Below are 26,138 nucleotides of genomic sequence, written 5' to 3' on the forward strand. Positions count from 1 at the left end.
GATTCTTTGTCTCAATATAGCATTTCACACAACCTGTACAAGGTCCAGAGAGCTTTTTCATTGGCTGCAACAACCATCAAACTAACAAAGAACTATCACCCAAGCGACGGGAGTTCTTGTCGTGTTAGTAAGTGCTGTTGACTTACTCTACGTAGGTATTTTACTGAGTTTACATTCCTATATTTAGGCCAATCATGATGTGTTTTCCTAAATCCAACTTTCTTGAACCGTTTCATGTCAGCGACGTGGCCTTAAATGACATGCTAAAAAACGTTTCCCAGCATTAACCCACGTAGCGTAGATGTCCTTAAAAGCAGCACTTTTTATATGCCTTCCCAAGAGATCATATTGAGATGTTTTAAGCCACACCATGACGTTTTACTAAACCTAACCAACCACGCAGTTTGTCTGTTTTTATTTCAATTTACAGCGTTAACCGCATGTTTAAAACTGCGACTGTAGTCCAGGGAAAAATAACGTTCTCTCGAAAACAAGATTGAGAATGCAGTTTAGTTGTATGGGAAGGTTATTTGTAGGAGACAGACACAGAAAATGAACTACGACTAAACATCTTTCAGAGAAAATGTAAAGAAAGAAATGACAGCTGACTTCACTGGTTATCGGTGGACTGCGACCCTGAACAATAAACCAAGATGTTACAATAAAAAAAGTCAAGTCAGCCTTTATTTTTGCAGTACCCTTTATGCACAATGGCAGTTGGAGGAAGTTCTTTACACAATCCAATGCAGGTACTCAAATTCCAAATGGATGAATAAAGTAAGGTAACAATTATGATAAAATGATCAAATTGGGGATTCAGTAGCAGTTTGGTGAAGCGGCAGAGCTGAGGGCAGTGATGGAGAGGGACCAGCCTTTGAATTGAGCATGACCTCAGTGTGTCAGCAGATCGTGTAACACGGAGCAGCTTCCAGCCGGCCTGTGTTGTATTGTGTTGGACACACTGCCCGCTGCTCATTGACTGTTCATGCTGAGCCTGCAGTTACACTCACCACCACTGTTTGTGTGTGTGTGTGTGTGTGTGTGTGTTGGGGGGGGGGGGGGGGGGGGGGGGGGGTCTTCTTTATCCCCACCACCTCAATCGTTGTATATTTTAGTCATGAATTTCAAAATAAAATAAAAAATGCTCCCACAGAACCTTCAGAACGGTGCCAATTAAAAGTATGGCTTATTCCTAAAAAACTAAATATTATGATCATAAACAACTCAAAATGACTAATTTGTTAACCTCTGTGGAATGTATCTGACGTTTGGTTCCCACTTCTAACAAGGCTAGTGAGCCAATAGTTTAATGAGGTTGGTGTAGCCTGTGTCAGCGATCAAGTTACCAGTGTGTGTGTGTGTGGGAAACAAATGTAGAAACGAAAATACGTGAATATTTACCGTGGCAAAACCAATAAAAACCCACCAACAGCCAAAGTCATTACAACCTAAACCAATGTGTTGTCACTGGTTAAATTGTCAACATGTTGCTCTCTAGTTGTCAGTTGCTTTGACCTTGATGTTTCTGTGACTGATGTTAAGTTACGGTCAATGGAATTCAATACTTCCTGCACAGATGTTTCACATTAAAAGTCTGCCAGTAGTTTCCTTTCTCGGTAGGCTTTAAATTTGAAACATCAGCAGGAAGTATGAAATTTCATTGTTCCGTAAGTATTCTGTAACTCTGCCACATCAACACATTGCATCGCTGTTTCCCATATATGGCATTAATGTGATATTCTCTTCTGCTGCTGTCATTTTGTGTTTTTTTGGGCCTTTCCAGTAAATTGCATCCATCGGCCTTTGTCCCATTGTCCCCAATCAATTCCAAAATGTCTACAAGAGTAGGAACTTTATTTGCAACATTCAGGTGTTGTTGGGGATTTCTGGCATTTTCATTCAGGATTTTGTACACAAATTGCACATCAAAGCACGCGCACAATGGTCATTCCGCTCAATCACTGCAGCAGGGGGATGCATTGTGCCGTCTCTACGGTTGAAGCATTTAATCAGCGGCCCTGAGCTGCACAGGACTCGACCCATCAGGCATTAAGATGGAGATATTACAGTCAGTGTTTTACCAGGGGGACCTTGTTCTAATTGGGCTAGATATGAGCAGAGACAAGGAGACAGTAATGGGACACTGGGCTCCGAAGTGGAACAGTAAGGGCCGGGGTGGTGCTGAGGGATTTGTTAACAAATGTCGCACACCTGTTTTTAGAGCGTCGCCTATTAAATCTAATTCTGAAGACAATGCAGGACGTGTGGGGATAATTAGAACAGCAGCCGACAGAGGAGAAAAAAAGGCCGCCGATGGTTTGGAACTGGGAAACTGGCCCATGGTGGCACTGGTCCCGGTCTGTATCAGAGCAGATTTGCAACAACAACCAATTACCAGGCGAGACAGCATGCGGCTGGTAATCCTTTACAGGAGCCTTGTTTACTGCCTACCTCGTGACTGCAATGTAGTTTTTATTCACATGCACATGTTTTGGTTAATACGTTTACATACATGGGTGATTTTCACACGCTTCCTGAAAGATGAACGTATAATTTGGCCTTTAGTTTCTCTGAAGGCGGATGAGGTGACACCATAATACATTTTACAGCGTGTTGCATTTAAAATCCGTTCAGCAGCCAACTGTCGCTTTACTGTTTCATGTGTTACTACGAGACTAACTGATGGCGAAACAATGAATGATCTGTGAGCACTCCCACAGTGTAGGGCTGGTCTTTACATGGACTCCTCTATAAAGAGCAACGTACAGTAAACTTGTTTTATTTCACCTTCAGGCAGAACGCTTCTGCTTCCTTGTTTAAATGAAAAATGACCCCGACACTGTCTGACCGCTTCACTGTGAAATCTCACGGGATGATCTCCAAAAGGTCAGTTAGGTGACTGTTGTGGTGACTGATTAAACTACAACTTGCATTGCACTCTGAACAGTCATCAGTGCATGGAAGTAATGGAAATATGACACCAGTTTCAGTATCAGTTTTTGAGATATTTGTACAGTATAAACACATTTAAAAAACTAAAAATTGAAGTTGTCAAATAGCCATAAAGAAATGGTCTGAATAAAATACATTTAAGAACATTAACATTTCTTTCATTACTCAAAAAGTATGGATGACAATGCACAGAGAATAAACCATTTTTATTTTAATAGGCCAATGACCTTTCCTCTGGCGCCACACACATACAGTTTACATAGCCAAAAATACAAATAAAATAAGCACAGAATATACACATACTAGTTAAGGGCACTTCCTTCACTGAAAACAGAGAAAACTTAGTACCACACAAATGATTTAAGTTTTTTCAACTCAATATCAAAGCAGTTCATCTCAGTTATTCGCTTGATTTGAAAAAAGCAACTAAACAACTTATTGAGCTTCAACTTGAATGCAAACGAGGTAGTATTTCATTTATAACTCAATAATACATTGATTTACTGTAGCGTGTGCACCATGCACAGCACAAACTGAATAATAAAGTACTTTAAAGGTCCCGCATTGTATATTCATGTTTTTTTTTAATCATAAAGCAGGTCTAGGTGCTTTATACATACTCAAAGTACTCAATCCACAAAGAAATCCACACAGTCCGTATCAGAAACCTGCCTTTAAAAGGAGTTGTTGTCATGTCACAAATATATGGTAGAAGTGCCTCAAACTCTGTGTAGTTGTAGTTCTCTTAAAGAGACGGGCGTTACAACGGAGCGTTTCAGACGTGGGTGAACACACGTATGTTCAGACAGACAATGAGAAAAATAACATTAAAGCATATAAACGTGTTCTAGCAGAAACCCCAAATACAAGTATGAACCTGAAAGTCAGCACAATATGTCTCCTTTAAACTAGATTTGTGCTCAGGGGGCCTCAAGATGATGTAATACAAAACCCTGATAATGCAAGTGTCACCTCAAGGCCCCTATTGTATCAGTCCATATTGTTCTATACGTGTTCATTTTGTACACACTAAACACTTTTTTTTCAAGGTTGAATTATTGTGACCAACATGAGTGTGTTGACTGCATTGTTCCCACGAACCAGATGCACTGTTGCATATTAATATTACAGCGGCAAAATAGATCATAACGAGGAGGCTGTGAGGATAAAAGGATGGGAGGGACAGCGTGGTGATTAGGTTTCTGTGGTGATTTACTGAGCCTTGTATCTGTGTCTTTGGCTGGAGGCCACGTTGGCCTTTGAAGTGGCCCAGATGAAGGAGGGCATGTGAAAGCTGCTCATCATGGCTGCGGCCATTGTGTCACGGTGCACAAGTGGACCTGTCGGCTCTCTTACCTCCACCTCGTCGTGGACCTTTTACGGTGTGTTTTAAGCATTTTCAGGATACAGCTGTCGCCATCTTTGATGTGTACAGTTTACCATGGTTACCAACACATTTTCACCCCCAACTGGTCAAATACCAACGCCTGGTCAGTGGCCCTAAGCTTCAAACTATGGCGCTCTAGGTTCCAGTGTCGGCGTTGGACGTGTCGGGACATCATGCTCGTTTCTGCTCGTGACAGTTATTATCAAAGTAAACTTCTGATCTAGGTTGAGTTTTTAGGGTTACTCATGCAACAAAACTACTTGATTAGGTTCAGAAAAAGATCTTTGTTTTGGTTCAAGATTAGTATGCGTGTTACATAAAATAGGTGCGCGTGTTACGCAACTGCAGTCAGTGAAGTACGAAAGTTACGTAACAGAACGAAGGTAACGTAAGTCAACAGTGACTTGGTGCGTTGGTATCAGGCGCCATGAGGTGTCACCAATTGTTGGTATTTGACGGGTTGGGAGTGAGAATAAGTTATAATAAGAAGGTTTTCTTTGGTGTATAATCACCTGAAACGTCATCGCTAGATGTCGCCAACTCTTACAAACTGCACCTTCAATCCTGCACTCATCTTCCCAAAAGCTCTAAAAGTAATGTTAACCATACACAGTGCTTCCACATGACCTTTGTATTCACGCTTCGTCTTCTTCGTCAGTGGGATTATGATTATGTTGTCTGTCGGGAGCATGATGGGGAGCTGGTGGATCAAAATGTGTGACTGGCCACGGTACATTTCCTGTTTCCTTCCAACAGTCAAGGTTGCCATCTTTCAACCATGGCAACGTGCCCTCAGCAATGGTTTGTAATAGCGGCGCAACGGATCATAAAACTCATGCTCGTGTCACGGATCGGATTAGCACAAAAGAAGATAAGGGAGCAAATATAACTTTAGATTTATTATAATATTACTTTGATAAGGAAATAAAAGACTGTATTCTTACTGATTAAAACAAATCTTGTCATTAGTAGTTTTATTGATGTATTATAATCTGTTGATAGTTAATGTAAAGAGGTTATAGTTCATCTCTAATATCTATTTATGTTGCTGTGAAAACATCTCCTTCAAACTACTGGATTTATTCAAGTTTCTCACCAACACTACATTTTACAGATTACATGTGAACACATCATGATCACGCTAAACAATAATTGATTGCTTACAATGTAACATTATCAGAGATCAGCGACTAGAAAAGCATGAATACAGATGTCCTGATTCATATTTTACTGAATATTGGCGGATAACGATCGTCAATAAAACTTTATTTCACACTGTGATGTTAACGTTAAACGGTGTCATTAATCCACGGTTCACATACGTGATGAACCGAGGGGGGATCCGTATGGATCACGGATCAACAGTGGTCAACCACTAGTTTGCTCCATATTTCACCAAAACGTATTTTAAATTTGTCATAATTTTCCTTTACGAATATCCCACAATCAGAGCCTGCAGTGTTTAGGCAACTAAACTACTTGGTTAGGTTAGGAGAAGGTCGTAGTTTGGGCTAAAATACGTATTTGTCACGCATCTTATTGAGGCAGCGTAGCTGGCGTTAAATATGTAAGTTATGTAACTAAAGGTAAAAGAAATCACGATTACAGATGTTATTAAGAATATCAGTACAAATGAGAACCTCCTGCCCATGGCCAGGATCATTCCTCAAACTTAACCAGGCACTTATTTTTTAACCATGATGACGAAACCTTAACAAAGTATTTCCCTGAACCTGAATGTTTCTTTGGTAGCTGTGATTTTTAACTGTTTCGGAGGACTCTGACTAAGGATGTCGTCTTGTTGAGATCAAGATCAGAAAGCGGCAATATAAGTCCTTTTCTTAATTTTATTTGGAGGATTTTTTGTCTGTGCTTCGTTGTATGAACTGCATCTGAATTGTTATCTTCAAACTGGCTGAGAAGGTGAGGTCCTGAGACAAAGACGGCATCAGTTACCAGCGGTGCTTGTCGCATTGAAGGAGCCTTGAGAGTCCTCGGTGTTGAAGGCTCTTCTATATCCAATATGGATTTGCTTGGTGGCGGACAGACCTCAGGATTAACCCTGTGATGCCTCTGTCTCTGCGTGATTGATGACGGGCAGGCGGACAGATCATGGGAGTCCTCTGGGCCAGTTCATCTCATTGTACTAAACCCTGCTGCTTTGTCATTTATATCGTCCTGAAACCCAATTTACTGGGATCTTGTGGGCCGGCCTGGAAGCGGTGAAGGTGGTGTCACGTGGAATCCTATCAAAGCTCATCAACAAAATGACCAAACTTGTGCAACATAAACACGAGCTTGTAACCAGTAAGTGCAGTTTTTGTGCAGCGCGGTTTATGGAAGCATGTCTGGAGCTTTAATTTTAAATTGGATGATTTGTGCTTTCTCAGAAGTGTCGTTATCTGCAGTTTAGTGCCACCAACCACTCGTTTGGTTTAGCATATTGGCAGCAGTTCCACCATTCTGTCCTTAGAAGTGTACGTGTGCACAAAAGCCGAAAATGACGTACGGCAACAAAAAAAATCATACTTCTAAAACCTTGCGTACGCCTGCCTCTGCGCAATTTCCTTTGAGAAATCTCAAATCACCTGTAAATGTGCGCAGCTGGTTCAGCCTCACATCCCGCCCTCTACACACCCACATTCAACCATAAACGGTCAATGCAAAGCACCTGATGGATGTCGATGCATAGAACTGGCCAGTGGGTCTTTATGCTGAATCACGGAGACTACAGAGAGGAAGAACTATACGTTCACTCCCAAGTCTTCCATTTACTCAGAGCATCTACCGTACAACATAACACATCACAAGTCTCACCGTAGTATTTATGTTTACAGCAGTCAGAATGATTGCTTCCAAAATAATTGTGGCAATCAGTGGTATCCACCGCTCCATTTAAAAAAAGAACAGGTGAACAGTGGCGGCTGGCGAATAGAGGGGGGCGTGTCCCCACCTTGATATATACTGTATATATATATATGTATGTGTGTGTTTTATATTATACTACATATTATTATATGATATATATATATATATATATATATATTATACTGAATTCTCTGTGAGGGTGACTACAATAAGATGTCCTGACGTGTTTATCAAAGTGTTATTTACTGCTTTTTTTCGTGTTGGAATAAAAACATTTTTTTGCATTAAATCATTCTGGGATGTTTGCTGAAATTGATTGGATGGCCCTAGAACATCTTCCACCAGCTGCCACTGTAGGTGAACACAAGTCATTTATCTATATACTTGTGTTTTCTTATGGCATTATGATTAGGACGATATGGAGTGATGGTACCAGAGCTGTCACTGGATTTATTTCCACACATTTCTCATTTCCACACTCCTAATGTGCAGGTGGTGAAGATTTGCTAGATGAGGTCACTGGAGAAGGTGTGTGACATCGCCACGGTGACCCCTCTGCTCCAGTGAGCTCTGATGTGCTCTCATCAGATAGCCGTATCTGTCACTATGGAATACAAACCATAAATGAATAAAGTCGTGTTCACTGCAGTGATTTTACTCACAAACACTTGTTGAAAACTAACATCGTACTTGGTGATATCTATATTCAATTCACTTTTATTTTTCCTCTGCGTTAATAAACTCACACTTTTCTTGCATTATGTCAATGGGTGTCCTCACAAAGAATGAAGTACAGGGATGTGTGTGTGTGTGTGTGTGTGTGTGTGTGTGTGTGTGTGTGTGTGTGTGTGTCCTGCTGTGGCCCGTGGTAAAAGAACACTCAGAGCTGCCAATATGTGGTCAGCCTGTTGCCACTTAATTCTGTAGAGGCACAGAATGCCTCTTCATATTAGCTTCCACATCTTCTGTTATTGCTGCGTGTGTGTGTGTGTGAGAGAGACAGAGCGAGGGAAAGGAAAGCAGTAGCGGAGTGCTGTTACCGGTGGCACTTGGCCAACTGGAAGGTTGCCAGCATGACAAAGCAGCAGCATCGCTCTCTGATTAACTCTCTCTCACACACACACACGTGCACACAAATAACAGTCACAATAAGCAGTCACATAAAAGCCAGTCTGTAGAAATGGGTTTTAAGAAGTGATTTAGATGAATATTTCTCACAAGCTGTGAGCTGAGACTCACCTGCGTCTGTGATCGGGGCCGAGCAGCGTCTGGCCCTTTGGAGAAGTTTTCTCTTCCCGGATGAATCCCAGTCTAAACTGTCCCAGCAGCAGAGCTAGCTCTTCGAATGGACGCGCGTAAACGCCTATCAGCGTCGAGATTCTCTTCCTGTCAACAGTCCTGACGTTGAATTAAATATTGAGTTCTATTATGCCTCATATTAGTACAGAAATATGACGAGAGTATGTCTATAAATGTATATGGTACAAACAATAACGAAGCTGCCGTATTTACACCTATATAACGTAATTTTAAATAATCTTAAACTCTAGCCCTATTTTTAGGCCTCTGCTTGAAAATTGCATACCCATACTAAAGAGAGTGTACATCTCTAACTACAAGGTCTATTTGAATAATTTTGATGTTGTAATAATGGAAACACTTGTGAGATTTGTTCAGATGTGTAAATATCAGTGTATATGTTACTGGTTAATACTAAATGAAGATGGCACATAGCTCAAATTGAAAACTTTCAGGTTCGCCTGAAAAAAAAGCAATTTTATTAATATTATTTATTTGAAATAATGCAACTGAAAGCATAAAAACTCTCCCAAATTATAGCACAACATGTCAGTAGTCTCAAAAAAGATTTGGCTTTGATAAAGTGAAGCAGGCCAAAGTTAGAGAGGTTTCAGTACGGAGAGGTCATGCGAGGTCAAGCCAAATTCTCATTTTGGAAACAGCTGTTGCAACTGTTCTATTCTAATTTTATATACTATATATTTCACTTGTTCAATCTATCCTAATACAGCAGTTTGACATCATTTTGAGAGTCAGAATCCTCTCTAAACCATGGATGATTCTCGTCTGAGCTCCAGTTTTCATGTGTGTATTGGAAGCTCAAGCCTATGATTGGTCAATTTTAGAAAATGACACCTCTTTAGACACGTCAGAGTCTCCGGAATGCAGTAGTATAAGCCTGGTGTTGATTGACAGAGTCTTTAGCCAATAGAAATCGAAAAAACGCTGTGCGCCCCCGAGCGTAAAATTACATTTGCCAAATGTCAAACCCCTTCCCCCCGGGTCCCACAAGTTAGGTTGACCCCCCTTTCACCAGGAAACAGAGGAGAGAGACACAGGACATGCATAGGAGCAGTGTTTAGCTGGCAAACAGGGAATTATGGCGGTCTTTTCATGATTCTTCATAAAGGTAAGGTGCTGCTTGGATTTCTTTTCGGTTAAGCGGTTTGTTGTTCTGGCGTTTGTTTGCTCACAGCTCTGTACTGGTTTCACAGAGAGAAATTCTGAAGATATCGCTGGATTCTGTGTCGAATTCTCATGCTCTGCGATGTATTGCTCGGCCATGTAGCCGTTAGCTTTTTGTTGAATTATCGAAGTGGAGCGCATAGCTCGCAGACTCATGGAGACAAATACGTGATATTGTGGTACATCTTCTAGTTGCTTATATTAGTTGTGTATAGTTGTGTTTGGAGTGTGTAAAAAGTGATTTACATGATAGTGTTGCTCAGATGTTGCTGTTTAATCTGGTATATAACATGTATACGTGCATTTTTTTCGCTCTCGATATGTACATTTTTTCGACGGTATATGCAAAACCCCCTGAGCCCGAGAGCCACCAAATTTGGGGGCGTCGTGCATAAGAGGAGCTGCTACAATGTTAGCATAGCTTAGCAACAATCGAAAAAAAGTTATTTGCTTGTCGTCTTGCAGAGAGATCCAACAACACATGAATTCAAACTTTTTACAAATCTACATCATTATGTAGTTATATCAGCATCACTCGTATCCGTTTATTGCATTTAAATCACAGCAACATCTGTTTATTTAGTGTTCATACAGCTGTAGTAAACAGCCGACATGTAGCTTGATAGACATAGTGAATACACCTCCATGAAATTCACGAGCGCCTCCAGATGATGTTATAAACCCAGACAAGAAGGCGTTTAGTTTCCCGGCATATCTGGCAGAAATATTGGTTATTTGTTCCACGGTTGATAGCAGAAATAAATGGTTTAGTTGAAAACGGTTTCCATTGAGATAAGCCACTCCGACGCGTCTAGCGCGAATAACGGGAATAAACACAAATGATCCCGCAATCAAGGCAACGCCTTCAATATGCCTAACTAGCTAGCTCATTAGTTGCAAATCAGCATCATGATGTGCCACATCTGTTGGATGGATGGATTATCGTGGCAAAGGTACAAAGTGCTCACTAACTCGGATTTAAACAAATTTGCACAAAATCTGAGAGAAATAAGTCTTTGGTGAGAAAAAGTCTTAGTTATTTTATTCTAACTTATGAGAAATGGGAAAAGTATTTTTAGTCAGTGTGAGCACAGCAGCGACCCCGGCTTTCACAGCGTTCGTCTAGACCAGGGGTCCCCAACTGGCGGACCGCGGTCCGGATCCGGACCCAGACGCTGTCCTATCTGGACCCGGACGTATAACTGATGGATAATTGAGAATTATACATTTTGGCGGAGCGCTTCTATTTTAACCTGCACAGCTTTTCCAGCCTTTACGGCACTCGTTCAGCAGTCCAGGAAATACACCGACCAATCACATACGTTGTAAATCATCTCACGTGACGCTACTCAGCCAATCAAATATCTGTATTCTGAAACGCATCTCTAAAAAGAGAAGTGGACCACGAAAACAGAGCTTTAACAAAGAATGGACGAACTCTTATTTGTTCATTCTTCCTGCTGGCGCTACTAAACGACTCATGTGTTCAGATACTGTGGCCATTATTAAATGCGCCGATGTGAAACGCCACTATGAGACCAAACACACATCTTTAGACCAAACACTCCAGTCTGAACTGAGAGCAAGATGTTGAGATGTGTAGAGATTGTTTATTGTAAAGTTTACTGAGACCGTTATGATGTGAAATGGATTTAACAAAAGAGAAGAAAAAAGTTCCCTCCAGCCACACTTTCCTTTTTTCCTTTTCATTCATTTTTCAAAAATCAAGCACTTTCTTTTAAAATGCAAGCTTTTCAAAGATTCATTTCTGTGTATTTTATTTTTAGATGGAGCCCTTATTTTACTTGAAATGAGAGAACACCATTTATTTATGTATTTCTATGTATTTATAATCCATCCAGTTAAATTTGAAAACGTAATTATATATTATATTTCAAAATATAATTGATGTGTACTTTCTTTATTTGATTTGACAGTTGTTGACTACACAGAGACTTTGTTACTACTACTAGGCTTCTTAAATATATATTGCACTAAATAGCGCAAGTTAGATATTATTGCAATGTTCCGGACCTTTGCACGAGGAGATTTTCTCAATCTGGACCTTTCGGAATTTTAGTTGAAGACCCCTGGTCTAGACTCTGAGTTGCAGGTTGAGTTCCGGTGAGGAGGGAAAAGGCCGTGAGGCATTTCCAAGTTCAATGTCGACCGACTTCCCTCAACTGACCCCGGTGACTGAGAGCCTCCAGGTTCAGCTGAACCCGGTGTCCTTCAGCCTGCCTCAGCCTGTCTGTCTGTTCATTTACTTCACACACTGAGGAGGGGGGGAGGGGGGGGGGGACACACAAACAAAGTGGTGTTCAAACAGACAGGAATGCCGCCCGGCGTTTTTTCTCTCTCCCACTTGAATCCTCTCTCCTCTCCAACTTGACAAAATAAAGTTGTGCAAGAAACAGTGCTTAACAATGATTATAGCAGATTACAACAGGATGTAGATTAAACGTTATTGGAGAAGTGCGCTGCTAATTTCTTGGACGGTCAGTCTGTGCAGGCAGACTAAGACGGATATAGAAGTCAGAACTAAATGTGAGATCACCGTCACAATGAAATAAATGAGGCGGTGCCGTATGTATCGAAGCCAACTGTCCACATCTTTTTCGAGAATTAAAGGTTTGAATTCGGAAATTGTTTTTAGATTCACTTTGCCGAGCTTGTTGAAGCGTGTTTTATGTGCATGTTAGCGCGTGTGTGTCATCGCCTCTATGAGCACACGCTCATCATTGTCTCTGCATATATGCCTTCGCACTCCATGGGCCTCACAATTGATCCCGCGGCATTGTCATCCGCTGTGCATTTGTGCACTTAACATTTTTGCAATGGCTTGCTGTTCCTTTACCTTTCGATATTCCCTCCGCCACGGACTGCCTGCAGCGCAGCACTCACAATGCACTCACAACCCCCCTCCCCCTCCTCCCCCAACACAAACACACACATACACACCACCTCCGGAACCCTACCCTTAACAAACCCCCGCCCCCTACGGTTTCCTCCTGAGTGCTGACCTGCTCTGGTCCTTTAATATTGGTGACAGCTAATACACTTCTAAATGATCAGTTATTATCTCTGGGGCCTCGTCCACAGGGCCCCACTGATTCCAAAGGTCATCCCTCTGTCTTCCAGTATTGATTAAGCGGGCCTGTTAACGTGGCTCTGGGCCTTACTGAAAGTGAACATTGCCACTAACATATTTCCATCAGCTGTATCTGGCTGGAGAGGCCCATTTAAAAGCCTCTTTGACACCGCCGCCGCCCCGGTGAATAGGGCAGAATGAGGAGCATAATGGGTATGCCAATAAGGGAACTAGTGCTACTAAAATATACAGAGGGCCACAGGCATGACAGACACAATGAGACATCCTGCTGAGATATTATGCAGTCGGTGTGTGTTGTCAGTCGTTCAAATAGAGAAAAGACGACCGTACAGTGGCCAAAAGAGCTCAACTCGCTGCTACTTGATAGTAAATGAAGAAACGGTCGTCATCATTTTAACAACAAATGTAATATTTTCAACCACATAGTATTGCAGTCCATAAGAAATGTACATAATTGTAATTATGTAACAGAAAAAGGAAAACCAAAATACTACAAAAAAATTAAAATTGTAAGTATTATTTTAAAAATGGTATATATATCCATACTAGTGATGTCACAACAATTGAGACCTAGTTGATGCTAAAATACTGAAAATGTATCAACAGAATTGCAGGTACCGTAGGTACTGGGGATCCGGACTCGAGACTTACGTCAATCTGGGCACCATAGAAATGTTCCATCATCATGCTACATTGTGAACAACAAATCCGTGTTGGAATCGGCTGGAGGAGAGCTAGTTAGCTGTTAGCAGCCAGCGGGCAGCACAGTCCTGCTTGGCTAAATAACGGAGATAACAACTAACGAACGGAGCTTGCATCGAGTCACATTATGATGTGTCCAGGTTCTATCGAGTAAAAATGACTATTGTATGTAAGATTTTGTTTTTGAAGAGAAACTCTAAGTGGATCATTTGGGATTAATAATGAATTCCCCCCAAAACGATATTCCAACCGTAATAAGGAAAAGTGTGTTGAAGCACATGGGGTTTGTCGTTTTAGTTTTTTACCACTGTATCAAATAAGTTATGGAGAAATATGGGATTTCCCTGGTCCTGGTATAGACTACTAGATTTCTTGAATCATGACATCCCTAATCCCTACTGTACATTTAGCAGCCCAGTCGCCAGGGTAAAATGTTGGTCCTGTACATTTCTGCATTCGGTCACAGCAAGTGACGTAATATGTCGAGCAACACCTGTCGCATGGTTAATTTGGTCTGGACCAAGGTAACTATACATTGTTGCATTTTAGTTCTGGTCCGGTTCTTGTTCACACTGACGTCTTACAAATCCTGTTGTTTGCAGAAACTTACAATGCCCCAAAAACGTTTCTGCCGACTGGGTTGACATTTACATAACTTACACACAGTATATACATAAATACACGTGGGCTTTCGCTGAGGGTCCAGTGACAGCTGTGGAGGTTGTGAAGAGATTCATTTTTTTTGGGATGGAGTCAACGTGACTTCACCCATTGGTTTGAGGACTACTGTTTTGAAGCCTTGAGTTCTGCTGGAGAGGGTGGAGCTATGTACAACCAAACCCTGTATAAGACATTTATAGGCGATCAAAACAATTAAAATGAGCTTTCATGAAATGAAAACACACTGTGAAAAGACAACTCCAAGACAACTCCAAGACCGGACAGCGCCATGGTAGCGACCTGTCAATCACAGTAGCCCCGCCCTAAAGCATCCCCTGCTTTATGGTCTGTTTGACTCTAAATGGACCATCATCTACTAAATGAACATCATGCTGTATTAAAGAAGACTTGAAACTAGAGATTGAGACCATAAACTCGTGTTTACAATGTTTACTGAGGTAATGAATCAAGAGAGAAGTAGAGTCATTTTCTCATAGACTTCTATACAACCAGAGGAGTCGCCCCCTGGTGGACATTAGAGAGAATGCAGGTTTAAGGCACTTCTGCATTGACTACACTTTTCAGACCCGGAGGTTGCTGCCTGGTCCTTGCTCACAATTACGTGGCTTATATACGATTTACAGTGCATTACTCTTTGTAGGTATAAGCACAAACAGGATGAAAATGGCCTATGTTTATAAATAGATGTGGATATCATTTTTTTAAACACCTCGCACCTGGCATTGATGAATATATTTCACTATATTGTAGGTTTGCGCTCAGTGACTGCATCTGCACAGCTTCTTGAAGGGGTTAAATATGAGAAGCTGATGTGACATACAAAGACATACCTCTCTAAGGCGCCCCAGATGTGAGAAAGCTATTCATGGCCAAAAAACGTTTTCCTGATCAGTGGCGGCTGGTGGAAAATTTTCCAGGTGGGGCCATCCAATCAATTTCAGCAAACACCCCAGTATGATTTAATGTAAACAAATTAAGGTATCAAACACGCATTACTACTTTGCAGTTAAATATTCAACATTTATTCCAACACAAAAAAAGCAGTAAATAACACTTTAATAAACACGTCAGGACATCTTATTTTAGTCACCCTCACAGGGAATTCAGTATTATATATATCATATAATAATATTCAGTATACTATAAAACACACGCTTATAGATAGCTATGATGAGTTTTCACTGTTAATTTACCATCTCAATTAAATGTTGATGCCTCCATGACCAAGTTGTCATGAAACTATATAGAAGAAAAGATGTTCACTTTGCCTAATATGTAGCTAGACAGAGTTCTCATGTGTGCCCTGGTGTTCTCATGTTTCCTTACCTCCTCATCCCTCACTCCCAAACTGTCCGTGCTGGATCTGTCCCCGGTGTTTTAAAAAGCTAAATAGGTTATTAGCATGACTGCATCCAGCTAGCCAAACCTGTCTGGTACAGCTAGTAGAGAAGCTTCATGTACTGCTTCCCTTTCCCGCTAGTCTGCTGTCTGATTGTGAGGTCAGGCTGATCTGGGATCAGCTCTTTCACTGTACTTTCTCCTCAAACTTCTACTCTCAGACGGATCTTGGAGGAGTAGTGCTCGCGCTGGCGCTCACGCTCGCCTGTAGAGACTTCTCCTGACGAGAACGCGCAGCTAGTGGGGCCAAAACGATTTGGCCCCACTCTGAATCTATTTGAGGACGCTGATTGGCTAAATTGTATGTCACTCATTTATATCTTTAATCAGCGATTGGCTAAACTGCTTCATAGACCCGCCTCGGTGGGGCCAGCCCCACTAGGTGCGCGTTCTCAGACGTGCACACAAGCGGAGATGACGAGCAGACCGGCTGCATACAAAATCCCCATCAAAATAAAAGCGCAGGATTTTTTTTTTCTTTTTTTTTTTGGGGCTCAAGGTGGGGCCAGGCCCCATGGCCCTCTATTGACCATCCGCCACTGTTCCTGATATTGTTCCAGCACCAGTGTGCCACTGTGTCCTTTGTGTGGAAGGTGTGTGTCAGGCTATCTGTGCTGCTGATCAGCAGCTGCTGTGTGATACACTTGCTGGGCTCTAGGTTACTCCGAGATTGTCGTGAAGGGAACTCATTGTCCTCGTCTGCCTTGGTCATAATCCTGAACTCAAGGCTCAAAGGCCTCCCCACCTACCGCTTGATTTCCTTTGGTGAAAATGTTTATTACTGCATTAATTGATTTCTTTCTCTCTTTTTCAGTTGTATGAATTGGATGATGATGAAAAGCGCAAAGAGTTTCTCGATGACCTTTTCAGTTTCATGCAGAAACGGGGTAAGTGCTTTCCACTTAAGTACAAGAATATGCTTCCTCATCAAAAACCTCTTGATCAGAATTCTACCTTTTTAAAAGATTTTTTTTTTTTTTGCCAGACTCCTCTCACATCACCATCAATCAATCAGTTAATAACTACATGCATCTGGATGCTATTGTAAGGCTGGGTATCGGTACTCAATACCTTTTATTAAGTAGGGGTCCAACGGATCATAAAACTCACGGTTTGGATTGGATCAACAAAAAATAGAAAAATATTAATGTGAAATCGCCTCTTTCAAACTACTGGATTTATTCAAGTTTCTCACCAAAACTACATTTTACAGATTACATTTGAACACATTATGGTAACATTTTAATTTACATTCGCTGAATAATCTTTTTCACTGAACAGAGCCTGTACGCATCACAATGTGTTTAAATGGAACCTACGTTCTGATTGGAATAAATGCGGTGGCGATGGCATTTGAATGCTTCCATTCAGTCCTGGGTATCGAATGAAGTATTATATGGTTGTATCACTTTATTCAACTATTCAATCTTTATATGCTCCTGCTTGCACAAATCATTTATTACAAAAACATTTCTTAACATAGCTATGCTGATCACACCTAAATTTACTTCGCCCTCTCACCTCTACGACTTTCGTCCCCTAGAATCCCTCTGGTGATGCACTGACTAAATGAACAGCTGGATGTCTCTACATTTTCTTCAGCTGAATAAGGACAAAACTGAAATAATTGTATTTTGGAAAAATGAAGAGAGACTTAAGGCACATAAAGGACTTAGTACAAAGGACACCGTTAAAAACCTTTGGTGTCTTCATTGATCGCAATCTCAGTTTTAAAAGGCATATGAAAGCAATAACTAAATCCGCTTTTTAACATTTCAAAAACACAGCCAAACTTAGAGGTCTTATGTCAAAAACTCATTCATACTTTTATTTCCAGCGGGGTTAATGACTGTAATGGTCTTTTCACAGGCCTTCCTAAATGTCTCCAAAACTAGGCACGTTTTCTCCTCACAATGTGACGAATTGTCTTCCTTCATTGGCCACGTACATGTGTGATGGTGTGTTTCCCCAACATGAGGATTCTGCCAGCAGCGGCTGTTTTTTTTTTTGTTGGGGAAATAGATCCGTGTTTAGACCCTTCCATAATATGAGGAAGTTAACCACCCACCAGAGAATAAAAGGCACTACCAGTCACAATGTCTATTTTAGGAGCACGAGGCTAGAGTGCCATGTTTTTTTTTTTTTTAATTCCATGTCCTGTACACAATGATTTACATGTCTGCAAATGGGTTTGACTTCACCTGCCCGACCTCCACTTACAGTGCAATCAAATAGGATATTTTTTGTGTCGTTATTTTTGGGAAGAGTCAACATTTACATTATGAACATGATTTTACTGATAATTAACTGCTGAGAACACAACCTTCTAAAAAGATTAATTTCAACATGTAGCCTCCTGCTTTTACACTTATACATGTGAACCTTTTGTTCCAGTATGTTCTGTATGTTTGTTGTAAACATTCATGATTCTTCATCATATTCTAATATTCACTACACAATATACTATGAACAATATTGTTTTCACTTAATTTCATTTGAATAGTCAGAGTTCAATTGTGTGTGTGTCTCTAGCTTGCTACGAGCTGCACTATACACTTCATGTAACTGAATGTGTTTCAGTTTACAAAGACACAGATCTTTGATCTTTGACACATTACTGTATGAAGGTCGGGAGAATATCCCCAAAATCTTACGTTTTTCGACTATCTGACCACAGTCCAGCTGTGTGCTGTGACAGCCGTCGGAAAGCCCACGTTGATGAAGTAATGATGTAGTTGGGTGGTCACTTGGGTTTAGAGACAGTATGGATTGTTGTTGGAGCGTTCAATTAGAGATTGATTTTGGACTTAGTGTAGGGAGACATTGTCAGTCCCGAGCAGATCAGCAGCAGCCTATCTCCAGCGCTCGCCTCTGACAACTGTGATCAGAGTGGACTGCTCCAAATATCCCAATCAATGTTTCTTGAAAACATCACTGTCATTCTGCACTGACAAAGAAATGTCAGCCAGGCTGGCTCGCTAAGCATTGAAAGGTGTCAAAAACGCAGCGCTCCTTTAACGTTGTTGATGTATTGGCTGGATAAATCCAGACTACAATAATACAAGAGGTTTGGGCTTTCCTCTTGGAGCTGGCTGTCATAGTATGTCTTGGTCAGCATTGAGCTTAAGATATAGATGTCAAGTTCTGTTTATTTTCTTTTTGCATTTTGGACACAAGCTCATGTTCACACTGCACAAACTCTCCTTACTATGTTTGTTCCTACCTTTATAATTCTCTGTATTATTTTTGGCAAGGTTTTTTTGCGTGTTCAGGATTGTGAGAAGTGAAACCAACAAGTCTTCAAAACTTAAGGACAAAAGACATTTTATCTGGCACGGCCTTCCAAAACGACACATATGAGGGTTTTCTTGAGGATAGGAGGTGATGGACCTCCTCCCTATAGGCCGACTCATCGTTGTTGTTGAGGTCAAGCACAGTTGTGTCATCTGCAAACTTGGTAAAGGTATTGGAACCATGTACAGGCGTGCAGTCGATGGCAAAGACGGAGGAGAGGACCCAGCACACAGCCCTGTGGGACACCGGTGTTCAGGGTGAGGGTTGAGGAGGTGTGGTACTCTAATTTTCAACCATTTCTGAGCCGCGGTACATTTTTTACATCAAAAAGATCCCGCAACAACCAAAAAAGTTACAAAATGACACATTGTAGCATAATACAGCATATATGCTGACAATTTAATGACAATTTGTTGATCCTTACTCAGTGTGAAACCTGATGAAAGTGAAAGTAAATCCAAACGAAAGATAACTTTCGCTGTATTGCCTCAAGCTCACCATTTTTTCTTTCTTTTTACGAGGCTTTTCATCTGGGTTAGAATGTTGTCCAGGGCCCAGTTCAGAGTCTGCATTTTTCCTTTTCAAATATTTCTCCATCGCTGTTCGTCTTGTCACCTCAACCTCTCCCTCGTGTCATTTAGTTTTACTGTTTTAGATGAACACGGTCATTATTGCGCTACCTACTGCCACCCACTGCCATGGAAGAGTATTTATTACTTAGCCAGCCACTATATTGCAGCTCAGACGCTCAACAATGGCAAACTAAATAATATATTTTGGGACCGATTAAGTAAAATTGGACATTTTCCACAGTGGTTGACAATCACTGCTCTAATATACTGGTGTCTGTTGGTGAAGAAGTCCAGTATCTAGTAGCAGAGGGATATGTTGATGCCAGTCTAAGACACCTGTATTATCTTCCCTCCTTTGGTCTAAATCTGAATTAAAATGTGCTTGTGTTATAAATGCTAGCAGCCAGGTGGTGAAAACCATGCAAATCTGTCCATCCAACAGAGAGGAACTGCTGATCAGTATGAATAATTTATATATAGTTGCGCCAAGGTAACCTGGTTGTGGGCTACTTGCATGATAAGTTTAGCATATAGACTAATGGCCAATGGTTTGTTTACTCAAACAAGACAAGACAGATTTTCATTGGTCTGTTATTGGCTTCCTGGATTTAAAGGTGGGTCCCAACTTGACATCAAACTGACCCACCAGATGGTTTGTTACACAGAAATATCCGAAAAGCCGTCATTGAAAATTGTTTGAAAAAAGGACAGGCACTTCAAAAAATAGTTGAAGGTAGGTGATTGGATGAACCATCTGTCAATCAAAGTCCTGAAGAAGCCGATCGGGACGAGAGGGAAAAGACTTCAGAGTCGTTCTTTGCTGTTATTTCAATGAAGAAATAATCTACAGCTCTGATTTAACTGATGCTATTGCAGCATCTATGCTAACCCCTTTAAGAGCAGAATTGCTGTTTAGAACAGTCGCTGCTCAGTGTCCTCACACACCAATAGCTGCCAATTACTTCTCACAGGATCCTAGTTGATCTGGACCACTGTGGTTCGGTACACAAACAAATTACTTGACAAGATGGATTTTCATGTGTGATCCTGTGATATCAGTCCTCCAGGCCTGAAAGAGCTAGTCCCAGAGTGACCCTTGCGATGGGATCGCACCAGCCGCGACTCCAAATCGGGTCAGGGGCGTAAAGTGGGGAGGGCAATGGCCCCTTCCCCGCTTTCTACCCGGCGCCCATGCTCGGACCACAGTCACCTTTGAACTTTCATTTGGTTCTCAACTAAACATCGGTCAAGGTTCTTGACTGCATCTTGCACAGTTCTAGCTCTACACTATCATGCTGCCAATTCTGTCCACAGACAAACAGACAGATGGCAAAGTACTCAAATTGGCTTCTGTGGTAGTTCCCGCTACTGTAGATGTATCCAGGACCATATATTGCCATAGTTATGAAGTGAAAACAATACCAGCCACACGCTGTCGTGGCTGCTAATCATCTCATTGGTCACAATCTCGAACATTGAACTGATCGGATCCTCTTTCTGAGCAACCATGTCAGAACACAGCTTGTGTTACTTATCATGATTGATTGATTTATGTTGCTAATTAATTGAAGGTTTTGAACTTAGTATAAATGTGAGTCTGCATATGAATCCAGAATCTGTTTAAATAGATTATCCTTTCCCTGTCTGGCATTGTTGAAGGATGCACCGATCCAATCACTCAGGTTGGTATCGGTACAAATACTGACCTGATTAAGAATATCAGGCCCGACTTGATCTTTCAAAATTAATTATGATTGCTATGACAATGTAATTATGAAATGTAGTGTTTTCACTATCCCTGGACTCACGTTACCTTACATGAAAATGAATCCAATGAGTTCCCTGCAGTGAGGTATGAAAGTATAATACGTGGGGAATAGATGGAATTGGCATCGCATCAGTAAAAATGTTGAATTCAGTAGACTCAGGGGTTTCGCTTCAGTCTTCAGCCTTGTTTCATGGCGCAGACAGCTGTGGTAGCAACGCGGCGCAGTATTTCTCCGACATATTTTCTCTTGTCAGGGAAACATTAACGGCTTGAAACATGCAGCAGATGGTTCAGAACACCTTTGTGATGGTTTTTCAGTGTTGGAAGCTGAGACATGAGAGATTCCATCAACAGTAGAGCAGACAATGGCTGTGATGGCCTCCTTTGTGTGTTGATAAATACCCAGGGTGATTTACTGTTGCCCCCGGGCCTTGGTTATTAATTGATTATTATCTCTGAGGACTACCATCAGCACTTTTTCTCAAATAAGTCAACTTTTGTCCCCCACCTAATTGCTTAAGAATACTATGTGGCAGAAGAAAAGGCTACTTGAGAGTTACCTTAAAAAATGTCAGAGTCTTCGATCGGCGTAACACTAAATATTCCTCTTAACTTTGCTGCTGCATCCTGCTTTCACCTTTGAGGTGACTAGTCTTTACACAGCTAGCACAGGTTGCTCTTTAAGTTCTGCAACTGCTCAAGTCTGTGTTCATTCAATTATGTATAATCTATTTAAGCATATTATCTTATGTTTCTATATTTGGAGTTTCCACACATTTTTTCTTAAGCGATGTTCTTGTACAGCTGCTTGTGTTCCGGTTACAGTAGACATATGAGTACTTTGGTTAAATTAATAATGCATTACTTTTTCAGGAGCAAAGTGTGTCTTGTTATCGGTATTGATAATAACAGAAACAGAAAACATGCTACCCACTGTGAGTTATACACAGTGCCGTTTCTAGGTCAAATAAATAGTGGGGCAACAACTTCTTTGGACAGATGAAATCAGAAAATTACACACTTTTTCAATTTGACACAATGCACAGTTTTGCATTTCCCACACAGTTTAGCACAGCTGATAATTCGACTTGGCACATATCTGTTTCTCTAAACTTCTTGTTATGCTGCAACCTGTTATGTACGACGCCCCCAAATTCGGGGCTCTCGGGCTCAGAGGGGGTAGCATATACCGTCGAAAAAATTTACATATCGAGAGCGAATATAATGCATGTATACATGTTATATACCAGAGTAAACAGTAACATCTGGGCAACACTGTCATGTAAGTCACTTTTTACATTTGCTTGTGTTTAAGTAGGAAAGTCAATAATGACCTTTTAACCGTTAACCGGCAATAATCATTTTTGACCAATTAATGCTATTAACATGTTTTATTCGCGGTGTACACTACCCACAATCCTGTGTAACATGTCTCTGATTGGTGGAGCTCATTGTTACGGATTGTTATGGAAATGTTTACAGCACCCACACATGGCTAGTGAGGGTACAGGCTTGTTTCCAGAGAAAGCTAGTCGCATTTGCAATGGTTTATGGGATGAGTAGTTCTCAAGTAGTTCAAGGTTTTTTTGGGCTCCAAATTAAATGTTTTCTGTTCACCATTCATCTTGTAGTTGGTTTGCTTAGTCCCATGCTTAAAACTCTGTAGATAACGATTCCCTTAAACATTAATGCAGTGAATTAATTCACTTCCAGAACTTGAGCTGTCAGTCACTGTTGAACTCTATGACCAACTACTAGGGATGCACCAATCTAACTATTTAGGTCCCGATACCGGGTCTTTGGGTGTCAGCGGATACTAAGTACCGATCAGATACCAGTGTTAAAATGAATCAACTGTACACCACACATTGTGTGTAAGTCTTGAGCCTTGACTTAAACGTTGCTTTCCTCACTTTGTAAAACGAAATGTAACAAATAAATACATACATATAACTGTACTGAAGTGTCATCTATCGAAATAATGGTACCAGATAGCTGATCGGCATATTGTCACTCATCAACACTTCCTCATACAACGATTCGTACTGAACATGGGAAATATGATAGCAGCTAACCCACTATCACTTTGACATTATAAGATATATCGGGCTCTGATATATACACAATGCTAAATCCATTATTGGTTTGGCTGTTTTCATGGGATTTGTTGACCAGAAGAAATACGGTGATGACCGACGGTGCGTGTGTTCCACCCTCCTCCTCCTCGTCTTCATTTTCGGAGTTGAACAGAGGTAGATAAACAGTCGGTTTCCCCCGTGACGCGGCATTAATCGTTCATTTCATGGGTTAAAAGAGTAAAGTCAATGAGGAGGAGAAAATCTCATCCCATTATTGGCTCGGAGGTGCAAAGTGAGCGCTTCAGCGATGAAGCCAAGCATAAAGATGATTACTGCACTACCACAGCCCCTGATGCTCCACATTGTTCCAATTACAAACTCCCCTGCTCCTTGCAGCTGAGGGATTAACGGAAGACGACTGTTAGACTCCGAGCAAAGTGGATTTCTTCCACCTTGTCCACCATTGCTCATTGTCATAATGATACATGGCCTGATGAGATAGTTTGTGCTGACAAAAGGCCTCCATCCTCACTCTTTTATTCCTTATATCTCTTTCAGGGAATCAGAGAGCCAAATACATCACCCTCGGTATTGAAAGCACATAAATCTTGTTTTAAGAGGCTTGTCTCTCCTCAGATTCTGTCAGACAAAGGCTGAGGCTTTTATTTATTGCCTCAATCCTTGTTTGGTTGGCTATTGTGTCTTCAACAAAATAATAGTTTTACAGATCAGCACGGACGCACATTATAATCAGTGGTCATAAAGATAAAGCTGAAGCAGGAGCGTGGAGGCTGAGGATCTCTTGAGCTGGTTCTGTTTTGTATCACACAATAGTACTGTAGAACTCCATTCTCCCAGCCATTAACTGCATTTCGTATGTACGCTACAAAAACCACAAATGTTTTTTTTCAAACCACATCAAAAGTGTATGTTCCGGGGGTTGTTTTTTTCCTTTTCACAAGCAAACAAGACAAATATATTTGTTAAATACAATTAATGCCGACAGTTTTTAGCTGAAGTCTGGCTCAGTGTGAAGTTAAGGTACTTTTAGTTTATATGATTACAATTTTAGTTAAGCACCAAATTCACGAGATATACAGTGAAATGAATAAATGTACAGTATAAAGACAACAAAAACACCTTGGCTAAATCCCGCCCCTCGAACGCAGACTGGCAAATCACAGCGTAGCTTCGGTCAGCTCTGACCAGGGTCCTTCAACTATCCGGCTCTGCTCCATAGACTCCCATGCATCCGTAATTCACATTAACTGTGATTTTAATTGGGATGCTTATTCTGGCGATTTAAAAAAGAAGAAGATGTAAAACTAAATGTGCTAACAGGAAGAATGTAACAAGTGTCTTGTCTTGATAGCTACTTTGATATAGTGACCTGTTACTCAAAGCCTCCTTGCAGTTTATAATGCATAACTTTAAGCCATTAATATACTTTAAACGGGAGAGTTTTATAAACATTGACAGTACTGTATACCAAAACCGAACCAAACTGTAAACATGTTCATTTCTGCTGTAAGGTTGGGTATTTCAACATGGGGGTCTATTGAACTTTAACCATAGAAGTGGACATAGTCATCGTGACGTCATCCACTGGTTTATGGACTGATGTTATGTAGCCTCATGTTGGGCATTTTGACTGTCACCATCTTGGATTACGGCCATGGCCATCTTGACCATCATGTACTAAATGAACATCATGCTGTATTGAAGACTTGAAACTAGAGATTGAGACCATAAACTCATGTTTACAATGTTTACTGAGGTAATAAATCAAGAGAGAAGTAGAGTCATTTTCTCATAGACTTCTATACAACCAGAGGAGTCGCCCCCTGCTGGACACTAGAGAGAATGCAGCTTTAACACATGAAGCATCGGCTTCACTCCGCCTGGGATTGACTCCCTTTTGGATCCAGCCTCAGGTTGAGGGACTGCAGGGCCACTTTGGACTAAAACCTGGTGTTGTGTATATGTAGAAGGTTATTGTCAGGGTTTCACCTTGACTTTCTTTATGTGAAAAAAAAGAAACACTCAGCATTTACTTGTACAGCTCGTAACAAAGAGATTGCAGAATATTGTCATATGATAAGTAGAACTTTCTCACAAGATCAGAGTTGTTATGTTGAGCTTTGTCTCCCTGTCATTTCTTTGGACCGACTCATAAACCTCATGTTTGTGAAGGTTAATTCATTACCTGCCTCATTTTTTTGTGTGTTTTGTCTCAAATCATGCCTCTCCTGCACTTTCTTCACCAAAGAGCGACGTTGAGGCGCTGCAGCTTCACATTGTCTAGAGAGGGGGAACATCAATCTCCTGTTTTAATAGTGTCTCATCTGTCCACATGCCAGCGCCGCGAAATGAAGCAGTAATTACTGGCCTTAATTGATGTGGTTTTACCACCTCAGACGATACTTCAGAGACCCCCCCCCTCCCCTGCGCACTGTATGGGCCCCGCTGCTGTTGTTTGCACTATATTTCTGCGGCTATCGATCGCTATTATGGTAAATCCGATGGGCACAATGGAACTCTATCAGCAAAATGCAGGTTAATTATCTCAGGGTCAACCACTTTGGAATCCTCACAAAGAGCCGGCCGTTCTCTTTATTGCCCGACATTAAATTGCAAATGAAAATGATTGTCTGACTCCCTTTATTTTGTTAATAAGGGGGCGGGCTGGCAGTCATTAATCAAAGATTACCTCCCATTTTTCCACCGATAGTATTTGTGGGTTTTAAACAGGTCCAGACTCATTTATCTGCGGTCTAGTTGTTCTTTCATTCCCATGTTAATTACCTTTGACTTTAGTTAATGCCTGATATGTATATCTTGT

At 41.1% G+C, this 26,138-nt stretch overlaps 1 protein-coding gene across 1 annotated transcript in view; it reads left to right on the forward strand.

Annotated features, from left to right (window-relative positions):
- Positions 1-26,138, forward strand: part of arid3c (AT rich interactive domain 3C (BRIGHT-like)) — a gene marked incomplete at both ends in the record, with an annotated part of 81,359 nt that overhangs the window by 44,288 nt on the left and 10,933 nt on the right. The window contains one exon of the mRNA XM_079161760.1: positions 16,399-16,471. Within this exon, the coding sequence (XP_079017886.1) occupies positions 16,399-16,471 (73 nt within the window). The remainder of the gene's footprint in view (positions 1-16,398; positions 16,472-26,138) is intronic.

The sequence above is a fragment of the Pholis gunnellus genome (assembly GCF_910591455.1).
Source record: "Pholis gunnellus genome assembly, chromosome: 6".
NCBI classification, from domain to species: Eukaryota; Metazoa; Chordata; class Actinopteri; order Perciformes; family Pholidae; genus Pholis; species Pholis gunnellus.